The sequence below is a fragment of the Ipomoea triloba genome, chromosome 15, assembly GCF_003576645.1.
Source record: "Ipomoea triloba cultivar NCNSP0323 chromosome 15, ASM357664v1".
In the NCBI taxonomy this organism is placed as follows: Eukaryota; Viridiplantae; Streptophyta; class Magnoliopsida; order Solanales; family Convolvulaceae; genus Ipomoea; species Ipomoea triloba.
The window spans coordinates 93,715-112,473 of record NC_044930.1 but is presented as its reverse complement, the minus strand read 5'-3'; the positions used below and the strand labels follow the sequence as shown (position 1 = coordinate 112,473).

At 36.9% G+C, this 18,759-nt stretch overlaps 2 protein-coding genes across 4 annotated transcripts; one reads left to right on the top strand and one right to left on the bottom strand.

The window, feature by feature from the left end:
* Nucleotides 1–516: 516 nt before the first annotated feature.
* LOC116006266 (ENHANCER OF AG-4 protein 2-like) lies at nucleotides 517–13,092 on the bottom strand. 3 transcript variants are annotated; one of them, XM_031246566.1, is made up of 12 exons: nucleotides 12,581–13,092; nucleotides 11,397–11,473; nucleotides 7,699–9,564; nucleotides 7,106–7,613; nucleotides 6,490–6,598; nucleotides 5,372–5,484; nucleotides 5,075–5,265; nucleotides 4,157–4,856; nucleotides 3,598–4,066; nucleotides 2,917–3,009; nucleotides 2,718–2,807; nucleotides 517–852 (listed from the first exon to the last, which is right to left on the bottom strand). In XM_031246566.1, the coding sequence occupies exons 1-11, from the start codon at nucleotides 12,689–12,691 to the stop codon at nucleotides 2,752–2,754; spliced, it is 4,293 nt and encodes a 1,430-aa protein (XP_031102426.1). In that variant the 5' UTR covers nucleotides 12,692–13,092; the 3' UTR covers nucleotides 517–852; nucleotides 2,718–2,751. The 3 variants fall into 3 exon arrangements, with proteins under 3 accessions (XP_031102426.1, XP_031102428.1, XP_031102427.1); XM_031246568.1 differs by lacking the exon at nucleotides 517–852 and adding an exon at nucleotides 2,063–2,545; XM_031246567.1 differs by lacking the exon at nucleotides 517–852 and adding an exon at nucleotides 2,066–2,522.
* Nucleotides 13,093–16,256: 3,164 nt separating this feature from the next.
* Nucleotides 16,257–17,915, top strand: LOC116007122 (60S ribosomal protein L44). Its single transcript, XM_031247716.1, has 4 exons — nucleotides 16,257–16,406; nucleotides 17,161–17,340; nucleotides 17,488–17,562; nucleotides 17,652–17,915. The coding sequence occupies exons 1-4, from the start codon at nucleotides 16,404–16,406 to the stop codon at nucleotides 17,709–17,711; spliced, it is 318 nt and encodes a 105-aa protein (XP_031103576.1). The 5' UTR covers nucleotides 16,257–16,403; the 3' UTR covers nucleotides 17,712–17,915.
* The last annotated feature ends 844 nt before the right edge of the window (nucleotides 17,916–18,759 follow it).

Here is an 18,759-nt window from a genome sequence, read left to right as displayed (position 1 = left end):
TAAAAATGAGCTTCTAAAAAATCCATCATAATAATGTGTTCTGTGACCCCCCCTCCAAATAGGGGCATCCGGAAACAGAAACTATGCTTGCACTGCAACATATAACAAGGATGGGATCTGGGGGCTGAGTATTATATTTCAAATACAAAAACTAGTAAACCAAGCTTTCACATCTGTGCCACAATTTTCATTTATGGAGATAGTATTACTAAGAGATTAATAAACCTCTACCACCACAGCATTCAATCAGTCACTAAGAATACCAGATTGATTATTTATTTATTTCGATAAGTAATGGGTTCAATATTACAACAGAAATTTTCAGAAAACATGCATTTTAACAATATTTCATTCTTCCACATACTTTATTACAAACATATCAAGAATAAAACCAAACAAACTATATGAGAAGCATTTCACACTCATCTAGAAACATTCAAAACAACAAATCAGAGTATCAGCTGTAGAGGAACAGTTTTGAATCATAAAGACAGACAGACAACAATACACACACTATTCGAACAATAATAAGAACAAAACTGGAATTAATTCAATGATAAATACACCATCAAAATTCATCTGTACACTTAAACTAAGAATCCTTCTACAGTTCTAAATGCCTATGATTGCTAGCATATGAACCGCAAAAGTGTTTGCATGTAAACTATGACTATTTGATCAAAGAAAAAAAAAAGTAGTGGGGAACTGTTACAGCTCAGGGATCTGTAATTACATAATTACCTCAAAATTTTGAAGCAGAATAATCTACCAGGGGCATACATCTTATTTGACAATCACCAACCAGTAAATCAGTTGCAGTTGAGGTTAGAACATTCTTCAATGCCTGTAGTCCTGGAAGAATGGCAAATAGTTATTAGTATAGAAACATGGAATTTTGAAATACTAATTCCAAAAGGTAGCTACGTTTATGATGGTTAATTATGATATGAATATTGCACCAAGTGAATTATGGATGGCTTACAGAAGTTAAAAACTAAGAATCTTTATTTTAATTATGTAATTAAATAAGCTCTGTCAACCACGCATGTTGTATAGCATCTAATTGAAATAACAGCTCCCAATAATCTTTTCTCTAAAATCAATCTGACAGTTTAAGATTTAAATTTCTGTATACAACCTCTAATTTAAAGCTATACAACTTGCTCCTGCTGTAGCACTTAGTACATATAACACAATACTTTCTTTACAAAATAACACATTATTGAAATTCATTGAAAGAAACTTACGATAATTTAGAGATGCTTTTTGTACACATTATACACTTCTCCAAGTACATTTTACAAACTAACTAGCCAGCAAGTGTTTATTGGTCTACTGTGGTTCCCAATTCACATCTCAATCTCAACTTCCTACAATTTCCAGGAGAAAAGACAAAGAAAACACTTTGCAACCAGGAGGAGAGCAAGTGGGATAAGAGGTATGGAGACTAAAAAGTGGACAGGTAAGTTATGGCATATTTCCAAAAAAACAAAAAAAAACCTGCATATCATCAGTTTCTACTATGATAATATAAACCAAAATGGTTCTACTCTTTTGGCTAAACAAACAACCACCCCTTAGCTTCTGATGCTTCTTATACAAAGCATTAAGATAAGGATAACATTTACAAACAAAATATAGTTCTATATCATGTTCTCCATATCACTCTCCCAGCTAGAATACTAAGAAAAAAGTGCATACATGATACAACAAAAGGTGATGACAAATGGCAATCTCATGGGGATGTATTTGATTGTAAACTCAATCTGTCATTTACGCTTACAAGTGCACACACATATATAAGAAATTCATTGTTTAGGGTAGTTTGGTTGGAGGAGATTGTGAGTTGCAATCACCCCCTTATCCCACCGAGTTCATAATTTGGTTGCGGCCCAGCATCAACAAACTCTCAAATTGATCCCAACTGGTGTACAACCTCACTCATCCCTACAGCCAACTCACTCCCACCCAACTGTTCTATTAGTTATCCTCACCTGGCTATTGAAATATCCCATGACATAAAAAGAAGATCCTCTGCTTAAGGAAAAAGTAGATGTAGTTCTAACTGAAAAGTTATAATATAATTGATTCTAAAATGGATGAATTAACTATGTACTTACAAGGCTATATATTGAGTAAATATAGTTGTATTCAGACACAGCACTACTACTGTGAAACAATTCGGAATGTAATACCTAGGGTATGCAAAGTAATCAATCCTACTGCTACAAGTAAAAAACAATAAGAACACGTTCATCCCAAATGCAACTGCAAAATAAAACTAATACTACAGCACTTGGGAATATAACTGCTGAATTCTAGTGTGACTCTGTTTCATCTCTTCATGGCCTACATCAGGCTTACACTTTTTAAAGTAAAATCTGCGAGGTGCATCTCACATTTCTCAGGAAAAGTTACAATAAACAAAATCTTGGTAAGTCACCCTCAACTTCAGAACAGTTTGCCATCTGATTTTCGTTTAGAGGTCAACCCTTTCTCCTATTTGAGTTCCCCATCAGAGCCTGAACACAGAGGAAAGGTACACCTTATCCCCGCAATTAGCATGATGCGACATACAATTAAAAAATAATAGATGCACCCATTTCTTCCATTTCTTAAAATAATAGAGAAAATGGAAAATACATGCACAAAAAAAATACCATGTGGTACTTCGATTTCAAAGTCAGACATTAAAGTCATAAAAGGCAAAGACTTACCAAAAGTCCAAAATCCATAAGAATTCAAGATTTCTTAAGCTGGTCTCCAATTGAGAGCAGTCACATCTGGCCTACAAGGCATCCCATGACCTGAAAAAATCCATAACAAAGTTACAATTTCCGCAAAGCAGAGGGGTCATTGGGCACGAGCTCATATACTTCTATGATATAGAAGTAGCATACCCAAAAGAAATATCACCTGAAATTGGACCACCAGTTGGAAGAGCATTTGGTGCAGGTGGCTGAAACCCAATATTGTTCATAGGTGGCCTATCATGAGGTCTCAAATAACCTGCCACCACCAACACCACTAGAAATCAAAACAAACCTCCACCCAGGAGTGCATAACAACCAACTATAGCTTCTTATACAAAACCTAATCAATATTTAACTAGAACTTTTAACATAATTATTCATGATCAGATGCATCATATAATACTACATTGGCAATTTCGCATGTGTAGAATGTAAAATGTGACCATACAAATTTTAGTGAAAATACAGGAAAGAGCTTTTAGAGGAAACACCTGTCTTACAAATTGAGGTTGGGGAAAGGCAAGAATTCTAAGGAAAATGGAATAGGAGAATAAAAGGCATACAAAATTTGAGCAGACCTTCAGTAACCATTTGGGAGACTTTCCAAAAAGATATGCAGCAATATTGTGGACCCTTCTAAAAAGATTTTTTTTAGCCTCTAGTCATTTTTATTCCATTTATTTTGTTTTTGAAGATGTCTTGCCCCATGAATGATTTGTATAAATGGTAGATGATGCTATGGATAATAGTAACTACATTACATAAACAGTGTTCAATAATGCCTCAAAACAGTCATCAACTGTAATGTAAATATCATGTCAGAACCAGATGAAGGAGCATGAACCTTCAGGGGGAAAGGTTGGGCCAACAGATGATCTTCCTCCTCCCATCCACATGCCACGTTGTTGATCAGCACTAAATTCATTTGACTGCACCCTCCATTGTTCATCACCCACATATCGCCTTTGCCCATCAGGACGATTTGGCAATGCATACGGTGGTGGTCCTGGTGGATATGGATGCTGAGATTGTTGCTGCACTGCTGGCCTTGGATATGAAAAATTATTGGATGGGATTTGAGGTGGGGGATTAGGATGCATAGGCATTTGGGAAAAGGGTGCATTAGTGGGTTGAAATTGTTGGCTGGATTGTGGAGGCTGAAGGTTTAAATATGCATCATTATGGTTATAATCTAAAGGTCTGGAATTATATCCTGAAGGTTCACGCGAGTTACAGACACCTACAGGAACAAAGCGAGGTTGTGGTTGAGGCCCATGAGGAGCATTTACAGACATCTGGGGTAATCGATGTCCCTGAAAAAGAATACCATGAAAATCATAAGAAATCTTTAAATAAATAGAATAAGATAAAATAAATAAATATCCCACAGGAAGAAGTCTTACATTTGGCATGCTACCAACTTCATGTGGAACCAAAGGTTGCTGATATCCAACCATCGGTGAAGAAGATGGTATTGATGATGCAACTGCCAAATGTTGCAATGGCATTGAGGGTTGAGGTGGCAGAGAAGGTTGAGTAAATAAAAGGGGAGGTGGTCCAGCAGGCATTGACGAAAAGGGGTGTGACTGTGTGGGGGGTGGTGGGGGTAGTGAAGGAGGAGGTGGTGTTGGAGGTGGAGGTGGCAAAGGAGACGACGGAGGTGGTGGTGGGGGTGTAGGTGGAGGAGGTGAAGCAGGCAAAGGTGGGGTCTCTGGAGGTGAACCAAGTGGCAAAGGTGGAGACCACCCCTCAGGTGGAGGCAATTCAAAGGGACTGTTTGAAGCAGCTTCCGGCACTCTAACAGAACCAGACTGGTTTGAAGCACTTGGGTGAGGAACATCGGTAAACAATGGACTTTCATCTTTCTGGTGTCCAGACACATCTTCCATTTCAAGCTCACCATCGACATCCTCCAATATGCGGCTGCGCCTATCTTTTGGAGTGACTGTAGATTGTTCAGTATTGTCTCCTGTGGCAAGAGTACCATCCACTGGTGATACCTCAGTATCTTCTTGGTGAGGATTGTTTAGAATTTCTTCCTCTTCCTCCTCCTCCTCAAACACATTAGAAGATAGAAAGCCAGGTAACTGAAATGTTGCGTTACTGAAAATAAATAAACAAATAGAAAACACAGTATACCATTAGAGTGAATATATCAACGACCAAAAAGCATGTGGAAGAAAGGCAAAACAAATCCATTGAATTTGGCACAGAATGCAAAATTGCAAGGTAAAACTTCAGTCTATGAAACATGAAATATAAAACGATACAGTATAGGACATAGTCAGCACTTTAGTTTGTGAACTAAAAGTTATACATACCTGCCATACTCATCAACAAGCATGCCTTCCATTTCTCTAATTGGATCATCTAAAGCACGCTCAGCTCGAGAAGGCCTTCTAAAGGAGTGCCCACCAGCAGTAGCATCATCATTTGCAGTACCAATTTCGTCAATATGGCGACGAAGAAGAGATTCTGGTAAGATTTTCCTCTCAAGCCACAATCGCAAGACCTGGATAGAGAATGTTGAGCCAGCACTTAGAGGATTACATTACTCAAGAAACAGCAGGGGAAACTCAGAATATCTTGAAAAAGTTCACATGTGCATATAGAGGTACCTTAAGACATTGTCGACGGTTTTCTCGAGCCCCAGCTCCCTGCGGAGCAGCAGCCCCCAAAAGTCGTGATAATGCTTCTTGAACAGCAGGAATATATGATGCACTTGCAATGCCTAAAGACACATAACAAAAAGCAAATCAAGATAAAAGTTCTGTACAATATCTATCAAAAATTACATCTGTTAATTAAATGTAATATCAATATCAAAGGCAGATATTATAATTGTTTTTCATCAAGTGGGACCAGTAGCTAAATGCATCACCAAAATAAACTAATAATAAGAATAGTGAGCTCCATTAGCCTAGATGAGAGCTGCAGTCTCATCCATCCTGTCTAGATCTGGAATCAATAACTATGGGCTCTTCCTAGTTCCTAATCAGTCCCACTCAAAACTGTTGCACTAGAACTCAGGATTTTCATGAACAGTGTTGTAAAAATCAGCCTATGCAGCTAGGCGCCCCTAGGCCAAAGGGAAGAATGGGAAAGTCACTATATTATGCTCTTGGCCAACTAGCCTCCCTAGTCAGCCAACTTTTTTTCGTTTGTTTCGCTATGTGTGTCAGTGTGTGTGTTGTATTACTGTATTTACTACTTTGATGTATTGTATGTGTTATGGGATGTGTTTCTAGAGTACTATATGCTATTGAAGTATTAAACATTTGTATTTTATGGAAGGAATACATGCTAGAAGCCTAGAAGTCCAAACAAACAAGATTTTTATTTTTCGTTAGGCACCCATCAAACGTCCAATGAGTGCCTAGCAATTTCTACAACACTGTTCATGACATCGTCAGAAATCCAATTGTTTATTTTAATTTATTTCCTCTTATCTTATCTCAGTATGCAGGCAGATCTATTATTCTTCCCCTTAGGCACAGCATTCTCACCCGTCAAAAATTTTTATCCTGTCTTCTATACAAAAAAAAAAAAACACACCATGGCACTACGCATCAAACACAGCTCAAGTTCATCCCTAAGCAACCAAGAGACTATAGAAGGAAATACCCTTGTAAAAAAAATAAAATAAAACTCAGACAAACAAAGACATCTGATGGGGTAGAGAATTAAAATAAAATGTAAGGTTGACAATTAGTAATGTGATTTGAGTAATCATTACCTTTATGACTATGAGAACATTGAGTTATTGAATCCACAAGGAAAAACAAATCCACTCTGCGATGATAGCTAGGTTCATTTTCCAATTTGTGGATGAGAAGTTCCACAACCTGCACAAAAGAGAGGATGTAGTTCAGTTCTACATTAAATCTCTATATAACGTGTGGATTGATTAAAGTTCTCTGCAAGCCAATAAAACAAGCAAAGCACAGAAACTCTTTACATACCAAATGAAATAATCCAACCCACTCACGAAAAGAAAAACAAAAACATCCATAAGCGCATGTAAGAAACGAAGAAAAATAAACATACATAACAACTAATTAGGAAAAAAAAAAAAAGGATGTCAAAATGCTATGTGAGTCTGCTTGAATTTCTAAGTCAGCTATACCACTATTCTTTTTCTGTCCTTCTCTTTTGGAAGGCAGATCGCGCATTCCAATACTAAAGCCTACTAGTTTTGTTTAAAAACAATAACACTCCATGCAGTTGCATGTCATTATCCTGTGCAGAAGAAAATATGATCATGTCGAAGCAAGAAAACCATAGCCAGAACTAAAGAAACCCATAGTTCATATCCAGTAGGCCAGAGGAAGGGCGAGAGATCTGATAGCTACCTCATTAGCAATCCCATACTTTGCACAGTCAATTGCAAGTCGTGTTGCACGCCCTATGCTCTCTTTGGTCCTAGACAAAGTTTCTATCATTCCCTCAAAGGCATCACGGGCCACAGCTGCCTCAGTGCCACCACTAAGTGAGCCACCAGTGGTCCAGTGTTCTGAACTCACTCTCCTTTCTTCGTGTTCTTCACACTCAGGTGGATCAATCGATGTAAATTGACGAACATCTGAGGATGGAGATGCACGAGGACAGAGTCCTTGTGCATCAGAATGCATAGTCTTGCCATGAACAGGGGCATGAGAGGAAAGGCCAGGGTTTGGACTCCCTCCTTGAATATCAGCATAGGTGGCAAAAACAGGATGTAAACTCCCATGAGCATTCAGTAACTGAGCTTGCCTCCTTTTAGCCTGAGCAGCTGCTATAAGCTCCTTCATCGACATATCAGGGTCCAACACTTTCAAATCAGTCAAAGAAAGCGGTCGATCATCTCTACCTGCTTCCGCCCTAGTCATTATTGCAATGACAGAAGATCAGTGCAAAATGAACGTGCTATAAATATCAAATGTTAGAGAACCAAACATCATGATACCTTTCAGAAGGAACCGAAACGGTTTCCATTGGATGTCCTGCTGAAAAAGCATGATCATTTATCCGAGAAGTTGACTTAGGGGTTGCTTTTTTCCTTTCTCCAGAAGAATCTGTCTTGCCTCTTTCACTATTAGGTTGATCCAGAGAAGACTTCAGATTATCGGAAGCAGCAACAGGGGCTGGAATAGAGCTAGCTACCACTTTACCCTGTGGAACATCATCTAATACTTTATCAGATTGTTTACTTGGTTTCTGGGGCTCCGAGATCGGCCTGGGAACTGTGACAACCACAGGGGACCTCTTAGGGGAACCAAGAATTGGTTTAATATCTCTTGAAGGTACTTTTTCAGGTTCTGGTTTCCCAGGACTACAGGAAAGGTTCGGAGTGGTTACAATTCTGGCCTTTTTCTCTAATAACTTTTGAGAATTATGAAAAGAAGTGTCATCATTTGGTTTGATAGATGATTTCAATTCCTTTGAAGAACCACTCTGACCTCTTCCTGAGGCACGCACACCCTGCTGAGCAGGTATAGGGGTGACATTAGGTGCATCAGATTTTTTCAAAGAATCTGTGATGTGTGACAGATTAGTATCCTTTTTAATAGATCCCCCATGAACAGGAGTTTTGGGCTCCTCATTATCATCATCATCACAAAGCCGAACAGCTCTCCGTTTTGTTGGCTGTTGAGGAATAGGTGAGGAACTGGGCATAGCCTCCAAAGCACGTCGACTGCGTTTCGACGGGGGAGGAACATCTTCCTCCCCCAAAACATTTGAACCAGCAACATCTGTCTGTGCTTTCAGTGTTGTGCGGTTCTCCACTTTCCCCACTGGCTTTGATCCTTTAACCTCTGAAATACCCAATTTAACATCAACACCAGAACTCCGACTATCTATATTCCTGCTAGCTTGGACTACCTTGTTTACATCAGCAGCCCCATCTGCACATTTTGACCTTTTGAAAGGTTGCACTCCTTCAGTGCCCTGTGAAGTTTTCCGTATACATCCAGGTTCAACTTTGGGTTTCCCGCTAGAACTCTCAAGCTTGTTATCCTCTTCAATTTCATTTTCAGAATCAGATATTTCAAGATGTCTTCTATCTTTGCGCAACTTTTTTGCTTTCTTTTTACCATTAGCTTCTGAACCGGACTTCAAATCCAAGGATGGCTTCTTTTTACTTTCACCAGACACAACATCACTTTTCAAACCAACTACAATAGGCTCTGCAGAAGCATCACCAGCCAAGGTAGTAACATTTTGCACTTCTTCTCCACCCTCCAATTTCCTCTTTGTTATTTTTACTTTCTGTCCATTTGCTAGTTGCTTACGTCCAGTACCAGGATGCACAGAGTGATCCCCAGAAGTAAGTTTATCTTGAATACTTTTATTTTGTGGGCTTTCCTCATCTACAGAATGGCATCCTTGAGAAGATGCTGATGTCAATTCCTTCACTGAGTTAGTACTATTTTTACTTCCCTTTTTAGATAAAATAGTTGGAGAGGCATTGGCAGAATCTAAAACAAGTGGCTTGCAACTTTGATTATCTTTCTCAGTTTTAACCTTTGAGCAGCGCTCCAAACCAGACCCATCACCCAGACTTTCAGAATCCATTTCTTGCTCGGTTTCACCATATTCAGTCCTATCTGTTTGTTCTACCTTTACTGAACCATCTACAGCATCAGTGACCGGAGCTTCATTATTTGTGTCATATCCCAAAGGACAAGAATTTTTCTGTTGCAACTCTTCAAATTCAGCACAAATATCCTTTACTGCTTGCGCAAAATATCCTTTCACCTGGCATCGAGCTGACAACTTGTTCTTCGCTTCACTTGTAAACGCCTGAATATCTGCTGGGGCAACAAAAGCTCTGAACAAACCACAACAAGATCATCATTTTTTCAACCCCACAAATGATAGGTTATAATTATACATCTAATTTTCAACAGCAGACAAAAGAATTGAGTTAACTACTATATCATTGCTTATACATTCATGAAACATATTAAAAGTATCATGATTAACTCTTGTATACAAATATAATTCCATAAATAACCATTACAATTAAGAAAATCCACATAGAAACTTCTAAACCAAGTTAAAATTCACATTCTCTACTAAAAAGATGGAAATATTGAAATTATGCAACTCCAATATAGCCGGCTCACTAGTCATTGGCAGAACAACTGGAAAGGCACTAAAGGACCCCATTTAAATATTGAAACAGCACTTATGACTTATCAGATGCACTATAAATCCAATGTGTTGGTAAGTCTAAAAAAAATAGCAAAGCCAGCCACTGTTACTCTCCAAACTCAAAGGCATAAAAAACACATGATCAGAGCCCAGCACAGACATGTCCAACAAAACGAGCATAAATATCTTCTGAACTCTTCAAACTAAAGTCTAGAGGGCAAACGAGCATAGAATCAGATGCTATGTAGGCTAGTATTGTTTTATTATGACTATGATGTCTCCTTTTTTTCATTTGTGTACATAATCATTCACTAAGAAACCTCAAATATATTTTCACATGTCATAGACATTATATCAACCCTACAAGAGCATTAAAATCACATATACAAAATTTAAAATTTACAATTTTTTAAATTTCTGAGTATAATTTTCTTAGTTATTATTTCATATTGTTAGAATTGTAATATATATGAAATACGATTAGGAATAATTCAATTTAATTATGTAAATTTTTCTCTATAAATTTATATAAATATGTACATGATTAGAAATTATATTAATCATACAAAATTTTAATTTTGTATGCTATGATATTAGATACTTGACCAAATATATGACAATTCAACTATGTTATTATATTGTACATTTTAATATATTTATATTTTTAAATTTTTTTTAAAAATTCTTAATAACAAAAAATTTTCCGTGCATCGCACGGGTAAAACACTAGTTATATCAACCCTACAAGAGCAGAAGACCATCCTACTTGGCCTTCCTCTTCAGTCTTCAGTTGAACTTAGGATCCAAAAAGAAAAACATACATTTGCATTGAACTGAAAAAGTGACAGATCATGTTTTGTACATAAATACATTTTCTATTTCCAAGAAGTGATATAAAAATAAGATTCTCCTCAAAGAGTCTAATTAATGAATGGAGGCAAAATACTTTAAGAGAGCTAATAGCTAATTACACATTGAAATGCTAAACTAGAACAAAGCTACTTTAAAGGGTACAAAACACAGATTTAACGGCTGTTAGCACGCTCCAGCAGGCAAATAATCAGCATTTCTACAAATAGAAGAAAAATATAGATCCACAACAAAACCACCTTGCATACTACACAAGAATTTATTGTCCTTGTATTTTTTGGAGAAAACAATATGAACTTCCTTTTTCCATTGGATTTCACCCCCAAAACAAAAACATAACAAAATAAAACAAAAAAATGCAAGCTCAGTAGCACAATATATACATCTATAGTATTCACTATTGCACACCCTCAAAAAGAAAATCTGAATTCCAAAAATGCCAAGTCTGTCAAAAGTAGATATTGCTTCTCATCTTCCCCATCAGAAGGAACCAAAAAAAAAAAAAAAAAAAAAGCAAACAAAACAAAAGAACACAAACACTAATATCAAGAATAGCCAATATGAATTGCAACCTCAAACCAAAACACCTGCAGCACACCATCAGTCATGAAAAACTAGAGCATTAGATGCACTCACATTTCTCCTGTACCGAAGAACTGCACAAAATACTTTTTAGGATCAGGAGGTTTCTTCCAATCCTCAGGTCTACTAATCTGGAAATTTCAAATAAAAAAGACAATATGCATTAATAATCTCGAATGAACATCAAAAGGAGTACAAGGCAACAAAGCACTGTGGGCACCAAGAGACTGAGAAATCTTCATTTCCAGGGTCCTTAATACCAAAACAAAAACCCAAAGTTTAAAAAAGTAAGAAAATAACACTGAAAAGGTCTGTCATTGAGTCAGAATTACACATCAAGATAGGGACAAATGAAAAGGCATGAGTACAATAAGAAAACCACCGGCAAGGTAATAAACACACTGATGAATGCAATACCATTAACCATAACTCCACTTATTTTTTAAGAACACGAGAGTGGACAACCAAGCCCATGAATACGGGTATACTTAACACATTATACACCCAGAAATAATACCCTAAGAAAACAGCATGACAACCTAGAAAATTGTAACTAAGGTGCATTATGAAAAAGGGAGCAAAGGGCAAAATATCTACACATGCTTTATGGTAAAAATATATGTACCATTGTCGGTGAATAGTAGTGATATCAAACCATCCAACCTTCCCCCAGTGGGAATAATATCCTACTATACTGTGTAATTTATACAGGGCACTGAGCATGCCACCATGTTCTAGATGGTTAGCTTCTGAACTATTTTCACTTCAATCATAATAGATTAAATCAAAAATTTGAACTAATAGATTTTCTCAAACAGGGCAATATCATTAGTCTAACTATAATCAAATAATTTTTTTAAAAAAAATATTTCACATCTAGCCTTAACTTTCAACCATTTTTATTTCCATGTGGCACAATAGAAATATCCTCATTTTGATTTTTCAAGAGATTAACACAAAATATTTAGTTTAAGAGCTTGAGATGTACTTATCATGTCTTCTTCACGACTGGAACAGTAGAAATACTGACATTCAACTACTTTACCCAATGCAAACACATCTAAAAACCAGAGAAATAGGTTGGTGTACCAAGTTGTTCCAGTATGAAGAAAGATAACAAACAAGAATAATAACACCTATAACTCTATAAGCATTGGCATATTTCATTTAAATTATTAACCACTTATGTCTTTAAAAAAAAACAAAAACAAAAAAAAAAAAGGCAGCAGAGACCATACCTTTGCAGGCCAGGCAGGGAAACCCTTAACCTTGGCGAGGACGAGATCGCCGATACTCAAGTCACTCATCGTCTTCACTCCTTTAGCTCCACGTTTACGCCCTGGAGCCATGGCGTTATTCTTCTTCTCCCAGAAACCCTAATATGTATATGTGTGTCTGTGGCAGTCCCTTCTATCCGCTTTCCCTTCTTCAACTTCCGATCGCAATAGAAGGAAAGAATCAACACCGGAGTTGTAATTCCCAAAACAGCGCGTCCTAAAATTCCCTTCTCCTCCTCCTTCAGAATCCGATTGAAAAGATGGTCACGTGAGAAAGTGGAATGCCAAAAACCCTAGAATACAGAGATGGCTATGGGAAGTGGCGGAGGACGGCGGTGGCAGCGTCGGAATATCCAACGGAGGCTTCGCGGCCAGCATTCGAAATTTGCATTCGATACTGAGAGAGAGAGAGGGGGGCGGTGGATGGACAGTGGGCGGAGAGAGAAAGAAGGCAAAGGGAGTAATAGTACGTGATGAGGGAAATGAAGATGGCTGACGGAGGATAGGGTAGGATGGTAATTTTAGACACATACACATATAACCACTATTGTTTTATCAACTACGTAAATCTAACCATAGTTCGCATTTTATTTTATTTTTTTCATTTGCTTATTATTTTTCCCTCAAAATGTTGCATGTTACAACAAAATATAAGTTGATTTTGCACACATTTTTTATCTTCTTTTGGTTGGGTTAACATATATAAATAATGTATATAAATGGGACGTTTATTCAATGATTATCACCCATCTATATATTGTTTTTGTAAATTGATAAGAGTGGATTCATCAAAAATATAATTGTTTTAACATATAAAAAAAAAAAGGAGATTAAATCCTTTCAAATATACAACATGGATTTAGCAATGTAGTTAGTCTCTCATGCACATTTGAATGAATAATCATTTCCACATAGGTCATTTTGACATGCTATGCAATAGAATATCATGTTACAGTTTATATATTGACATAACATGTGCTTATATTATAGTGAAAGTCATTAAAAAAAAGTTAATAACATAATTATCGCTACCATGTTTTGCAATGTTGAATTTTGTATGTGTTCCTAAGTAAATGTTTTTTGTCCGGAAGGGGAGGGGGGACAAAAACATAATAACTATTGAAGTGCCCCATTACGCAGGTCTCGATGTGCTACCTTCCATCCCCCAACCACCTTTTTCACCCCCATTGGCCTCGCCACCGACTAGTCGGCCCTGACGCCCCTTCTCTCGTGCTCCCTCTTTGCTAATCAAGTAATTCTCTCAAAGTATAGGCAATTACTTCAATATGACCATTAATCGTTCCCCTCTTAAATATCTCATGTAATCACCCCTCTTAAAATAGTCCAAGTAAACCCCTTCAAGCTTTCCTGCATCCCATCTATACTCTTTCAAGCCCAAAATCAATCTTATGCAACTAGATCAATCACTTTCACGTAATTAGATCAATTTGGATGCCATAGGCCAATAAGTCATACGAAGGCCCATCAACATTATATTATTCTTCTCCCATACATCATATTTCAACTTTAAGATTTAGTGGTGATGGAGCAATGAGGCCTAAGCTTAATATCAATTGAGCTAGGGAGGGGAGACTCGAGCGTTAATGAGGTATGGAAATAATTGGAGCCCAATAACATTGTTTTTTGATCTAAATTGGGTCAAGAAATAAAATTTAAAGTCCAAAGTGTGGTAAAGTGTAAAATATATGGGGTTTGAGCGCAACGTCTAAAGGTATATGGTGTAAAGTGAATAATGGGATAATGTATGGGGTTAAAATGTGGTAAGGTATAAAGTACATGGTCATAGCACAAAGCTTAGGAAATATGGATAAAGACACACTTGGCAGCGTGGTATATAACACAATTTTGGAAAACAACTGCTGGGGATGAATAATTTGCTTGGGTCGTGGAGGCACTAGTCGGTAACCTCGACACTGGATCTCAAGTCATATAATAGTAGCATACCCTATAGGAGCTAAGCGGACTAGAGTAGACAGGCGAACCATTACCGGGTCCACTACCCCCGCTCCTTACACGGATTACCTTGGCCATCCCCGACAATCAGATGGCCCTAGCTTAGTTCGACTAATTAGTGTGCACAACTCGGACGACCGACAATTTGCTCCCTAGAGAAGGCGTACTGGTCAAGCTTGATCAGACAGACTACGGGGATGAACCGCTCATTGTACAATGAGGTGGCATGGTGGGGTACATGCATACTATTTTGGAGATTGGCAAGTACCACGAACATAGGATTGTAAGAAAATAGATGTTATTAGTGTTTGTTTGTTAAGATTTTTAGAGCGTTTGTATTCATGTTCGCTTGTTGAGGTTTTTGAAAATTATGTTTGTGTTCGTTTGTTAAGCGTTCATGAATGTTGACGAACACGTTCGCGAACATGTTCATTAACGTTTGCTCAATCTTGATGTTATTCCGCTCTTTACGTTTAATAATGACTTTCGATTTTAGCAATAACTACCCTAACCCAGCGACAATCGTCCAGTATGGCAAATGCCTGTAGCGTTACTCATTTAGTCAACTCTTCTCCGTGATAGATAAGTTATGACAACAACGAAGATGTTGGATTTAGAGGTTTTGAGTGATGGGCAATGGTAGTGATTTTGGGTTTTTTTTCCCCACAAACACCGAACAATAATAATGACTGAATAATACAACTTAATTGGTAATTTGGTATGAGTGGTATGAAAATATAATTAAAGTTTTCAAAAATTAACACGAAATCAAAGTATTTAGTATCTAAAAAAAAGGTGCACTTAAAACATGTTCATGAATAGTATTGAACGAACATGTTCGTGAACGTTATTAAATGAACACTAACGAACACATTCACGAACTCTTAGCAAATAAGGATACGAATGTTCATACCCTGCTCGTTTATTAGACGAGGTATAAAATTTGTTAATGTGTGTTTGCTTATCTTAATAAACGAATATAAATGAACACGAACATGAATAGTTTATCTTAAGTTTTGTTCAATAACATGCACCCCTATGATGACTCTTATTTTGTATTATATTTTCACCATATTCTTATCCCTTGTTGCACTTATTTTATAGTGTTTATTTGGGTTTTCGGACTAAAAAGAGTGTTTTGTGCTTAGAATGACCCAAATACATTAAAAAAGAACACGGAAGCAAAACGCGCAAGGGGCCGGAGCCAAGCATGTGCTCCATCCAACTAAAAGCCTAAGCTGTTAGTTGGACTGCACCTTTATGTTTATATTATATGTATGCTCACACGCCCCCTCACGTGTGACCCCTGCCGATTGACTTTGATGGGCTCGGAACCCATGACCTTTTGCATGGCTGTGATACCAAATTGAATCATGTGCTCTATCCAACTAAAAGCCTAAGCTGAAAGTTGGATTGCACGTTTATGTTTATATTATATGTATGCTCACAAAGACAAAACCATGTACGACGGTGACACACACGTGTGAGGCTCATGCACCAAAACCCTAGTTCGAAATGAAATTAAGATTTCGCGAATATTCTAGATATACAATTAACATTTTTGAAAGTCGCGAATAGTAATTAATAGTCTCCAATAATAAGTAGATCAAAATAACAATTTACTCTTTTAACATTTTACTACAACTGCCGGAGTACTAAAGAACATCAGGCCCAATTCTTCATCTTGAACTACAAGGCCGAAACCCTACTGTTTTATGCTTGCAAGTTGCAAAAGCTTCACTGGGGGAGTTTTCAGGTTGCGCAGCTCAACTTTGATACAAGTGATTTTCTCACCTTCAAGTCGGCAAAAATGGTTCCCCCACTGTCTCTCTTCCTTATTGCGTTACACGTTTGTTTGAACTGGTTGTTCGGGTTTTTTTTTTTTCCTCAGTGGAACATTCCATTTGGATTTCGTTTATGTTTTTAATATTAATTACAGGAAAAAACGCGGGCACTATTGTCCTTAATTAGTCTTGTAACTTTCCTGCGTACAAGGAGAACTGATAATTTTAGCATACCTCTTTTGATAAATTTATGAAGTAAATGAGGTGCGTTGATATATACTGGATACTCAGACGAGTTTTTCCATTTGTGTTTAGATTTTGTGAATTTCCTGAGCTTCTTGTAGAATTTTGAATTTTGAATTTATAGTGCTTTTTTTGTACCTCAACAAGTGCTATGGTTTCATGGATAAAAGCAAACTATTGTTTTCTTGTGGGAGCTAGTTTGATTCGCCTAAGTTGGGTTGAATTTGTTGAATATTATGGATTTATACCGTTTGACAGCATAGTCTTAGTTTTTTCTGCTAATGGCTGTTTATATCTCCTCATGTCTCATCCTTTTGTTGTCTATATAACTCTACAATTGCTGCTATTGTTATCTTGAAGACTTAAATTGTCCCAGGGACTACAAATTCTCCAGTCACAGTAGCATTTTTTCATACTAATATCTGGCCTATTTATTTACATTCTGTCCCTGTCAAGCCTCTTTGTCTCTGTTTCTTTTTTTGCGCTTAGTTATTAGTTGTCTACCTTACAAAAGACTGACCAGTTGCCTGAATCTTACAGGTGAATGTTCCCAAAACAAAAAAGACATATTGCAAATCCAAGGAGTGCAGAAAGCACACCTTGCACAAGGTCACCCAATACAAGAAGGGGAAAGATAGCCTTGCTGCTCAGGGGAAGCGCCGTTATGATCGCAAACAGTCAGGTTATGGAGGACAGACCAAACCTGTATTCCACAAGAAAGTATGAACTGAAACATTTCTAATCTATTTTCTCTAGAAACAGGCAAATATTGAAAATTGGTTTAGTATAATGTAAGGGGAATATATAGCATTGTCTTTGTGGCAATACAGTTTGCTAATGACGATTTATCTGCCTTCTCTAAACCAGGCAAAAACAACCAAGAAGATTGTGCTGAGATTGCAGTGCCAAGGCTGCAAACATGTCTCACAACATGCGATCAAGGTTGGTTGCTAAAATTTATGTACTTTTTAAAATTTTCATGTCTTGCGTGTTTGTCTTGTCTATTTTGATGAGTGCAATTGTTTGTGCAGAGGTGCAAGCATTTCGAGATTGGCGGTGACAAGAAAGGAAAGGGCACATCTCTATTTTAAGATTGATATCAGTGAAATGAAATGGTATCAAATCTTTTCAAGTGTATGCCCACAAAACTATGCTTATTGGCCTATTCTCCTGGATTATTTTGAAAAATGCATAGTATATATTGTTTTGAGGTCTAAATTCTGAATGACTGGTTGGAATTGTATTATTCTTAAGAAGTTATGAAGTTTTATGATTCAAAGCTGTTTGATCATTCATTGATTTCATTCCATTGCTGCTATATTTTCTTTTGACGACATGGTTTTATATAGCGATGGAGTTATTTTTCCAAAACAAATGAATTGCAAGTGTTTAGGCACATGCAATTGTGAGTGATGATCTAGTCTTGTGTGTATAACTGTATATGTTATTTGGTTCACAGCACACACTTCAACTATAGACTTTATTAGTTGTCACCAAATATAAGTAATTAATTAAAGGGTCAAATTAAACCCTTCAACTTGTTAAATTAGTGCAATTCAATTAATATGCCTGTAATTTTCCCGTCAATGACATAAGCAACCACATGGATTTTTTTTATTTTTTTTTAAACCTAAATTTACCTACGTGTATGCCAAGAAACAAATATATTTTAAAACCAAAACAAAATAACTAAAATAATAAATATAAAATACTAATCTGTACAAAACCCCAAATTCCCAAATCCCAAATGAATTCTCACCCCCTCAGTACGTAGCTAATGAAACCAATTTCGACTCCAACTCAAACAATTCTGTTGGTAGGCACTAGGCACCGACTACACCAAAAGCCGTAGCTTGTTAGTAGACGCCATTAACGACTCTAAAAGGTCTATTGGAAGGCACCATTAATCCCTCTTCTTCATCATCCTTATCACCTTCCAAATGTATTAGTTTCTTGAGTTGGGCATCATTATATTTGATTTGTCTCCTATTAATTAATTAAAAGAATGAAGCTAAAGTGATAACTAAAGTCTTTCGCTAGCTTAAAGTAAAAGGAAGGGGAAGAAGTTTTTTTTTTTTTTTTTTTTTTTTTTTTTTTTTTTTTTTTTAATAATTATTTTATTTAAAATTATTTAAAAAA

Bases quoted from the DNA above. Each gene is read 5' to 3' on its own strand.
- LOC116006266 (XM_031246566.1), bottom strand. From the start codon at position 12,691: ATGGCTCCAGGGCGTAAACGTGGAGCTAAAGGAGTGAAGACGATGAGT. The intron at 7,614-7,698 runs GTATCATGATGT...AATAATGACTAG, and splicing joins GTTTCGGTTCCTTCTGAAAG to GGCGGAAGCAGGTAGAGATG. The intron at 3,010-3,597 runs GTTCATGCTCCT...TGGTGGTGGCAG, and splicing joins CCCAACCTTTCCCCCTGAAG to GTTATTTGAGACCTCATGAT.
- LOC116007122 (XM_031247716.1), top strand. The intron at 17,341-17,487 runs GTATGAACTGAA...TCTCTAAACCAG, and splicing joins AACCTGTATTCCACAAGAAA to GCAAAAACAACCAAGAAGAT. The intron at 17,563-17,651 runs GTTGGTTGCTAA...TTGTTTGTGCAG, and splicing joins TCTCACAACATGCGATCAAG to AGGTGCAAGCATTTCGAGAT.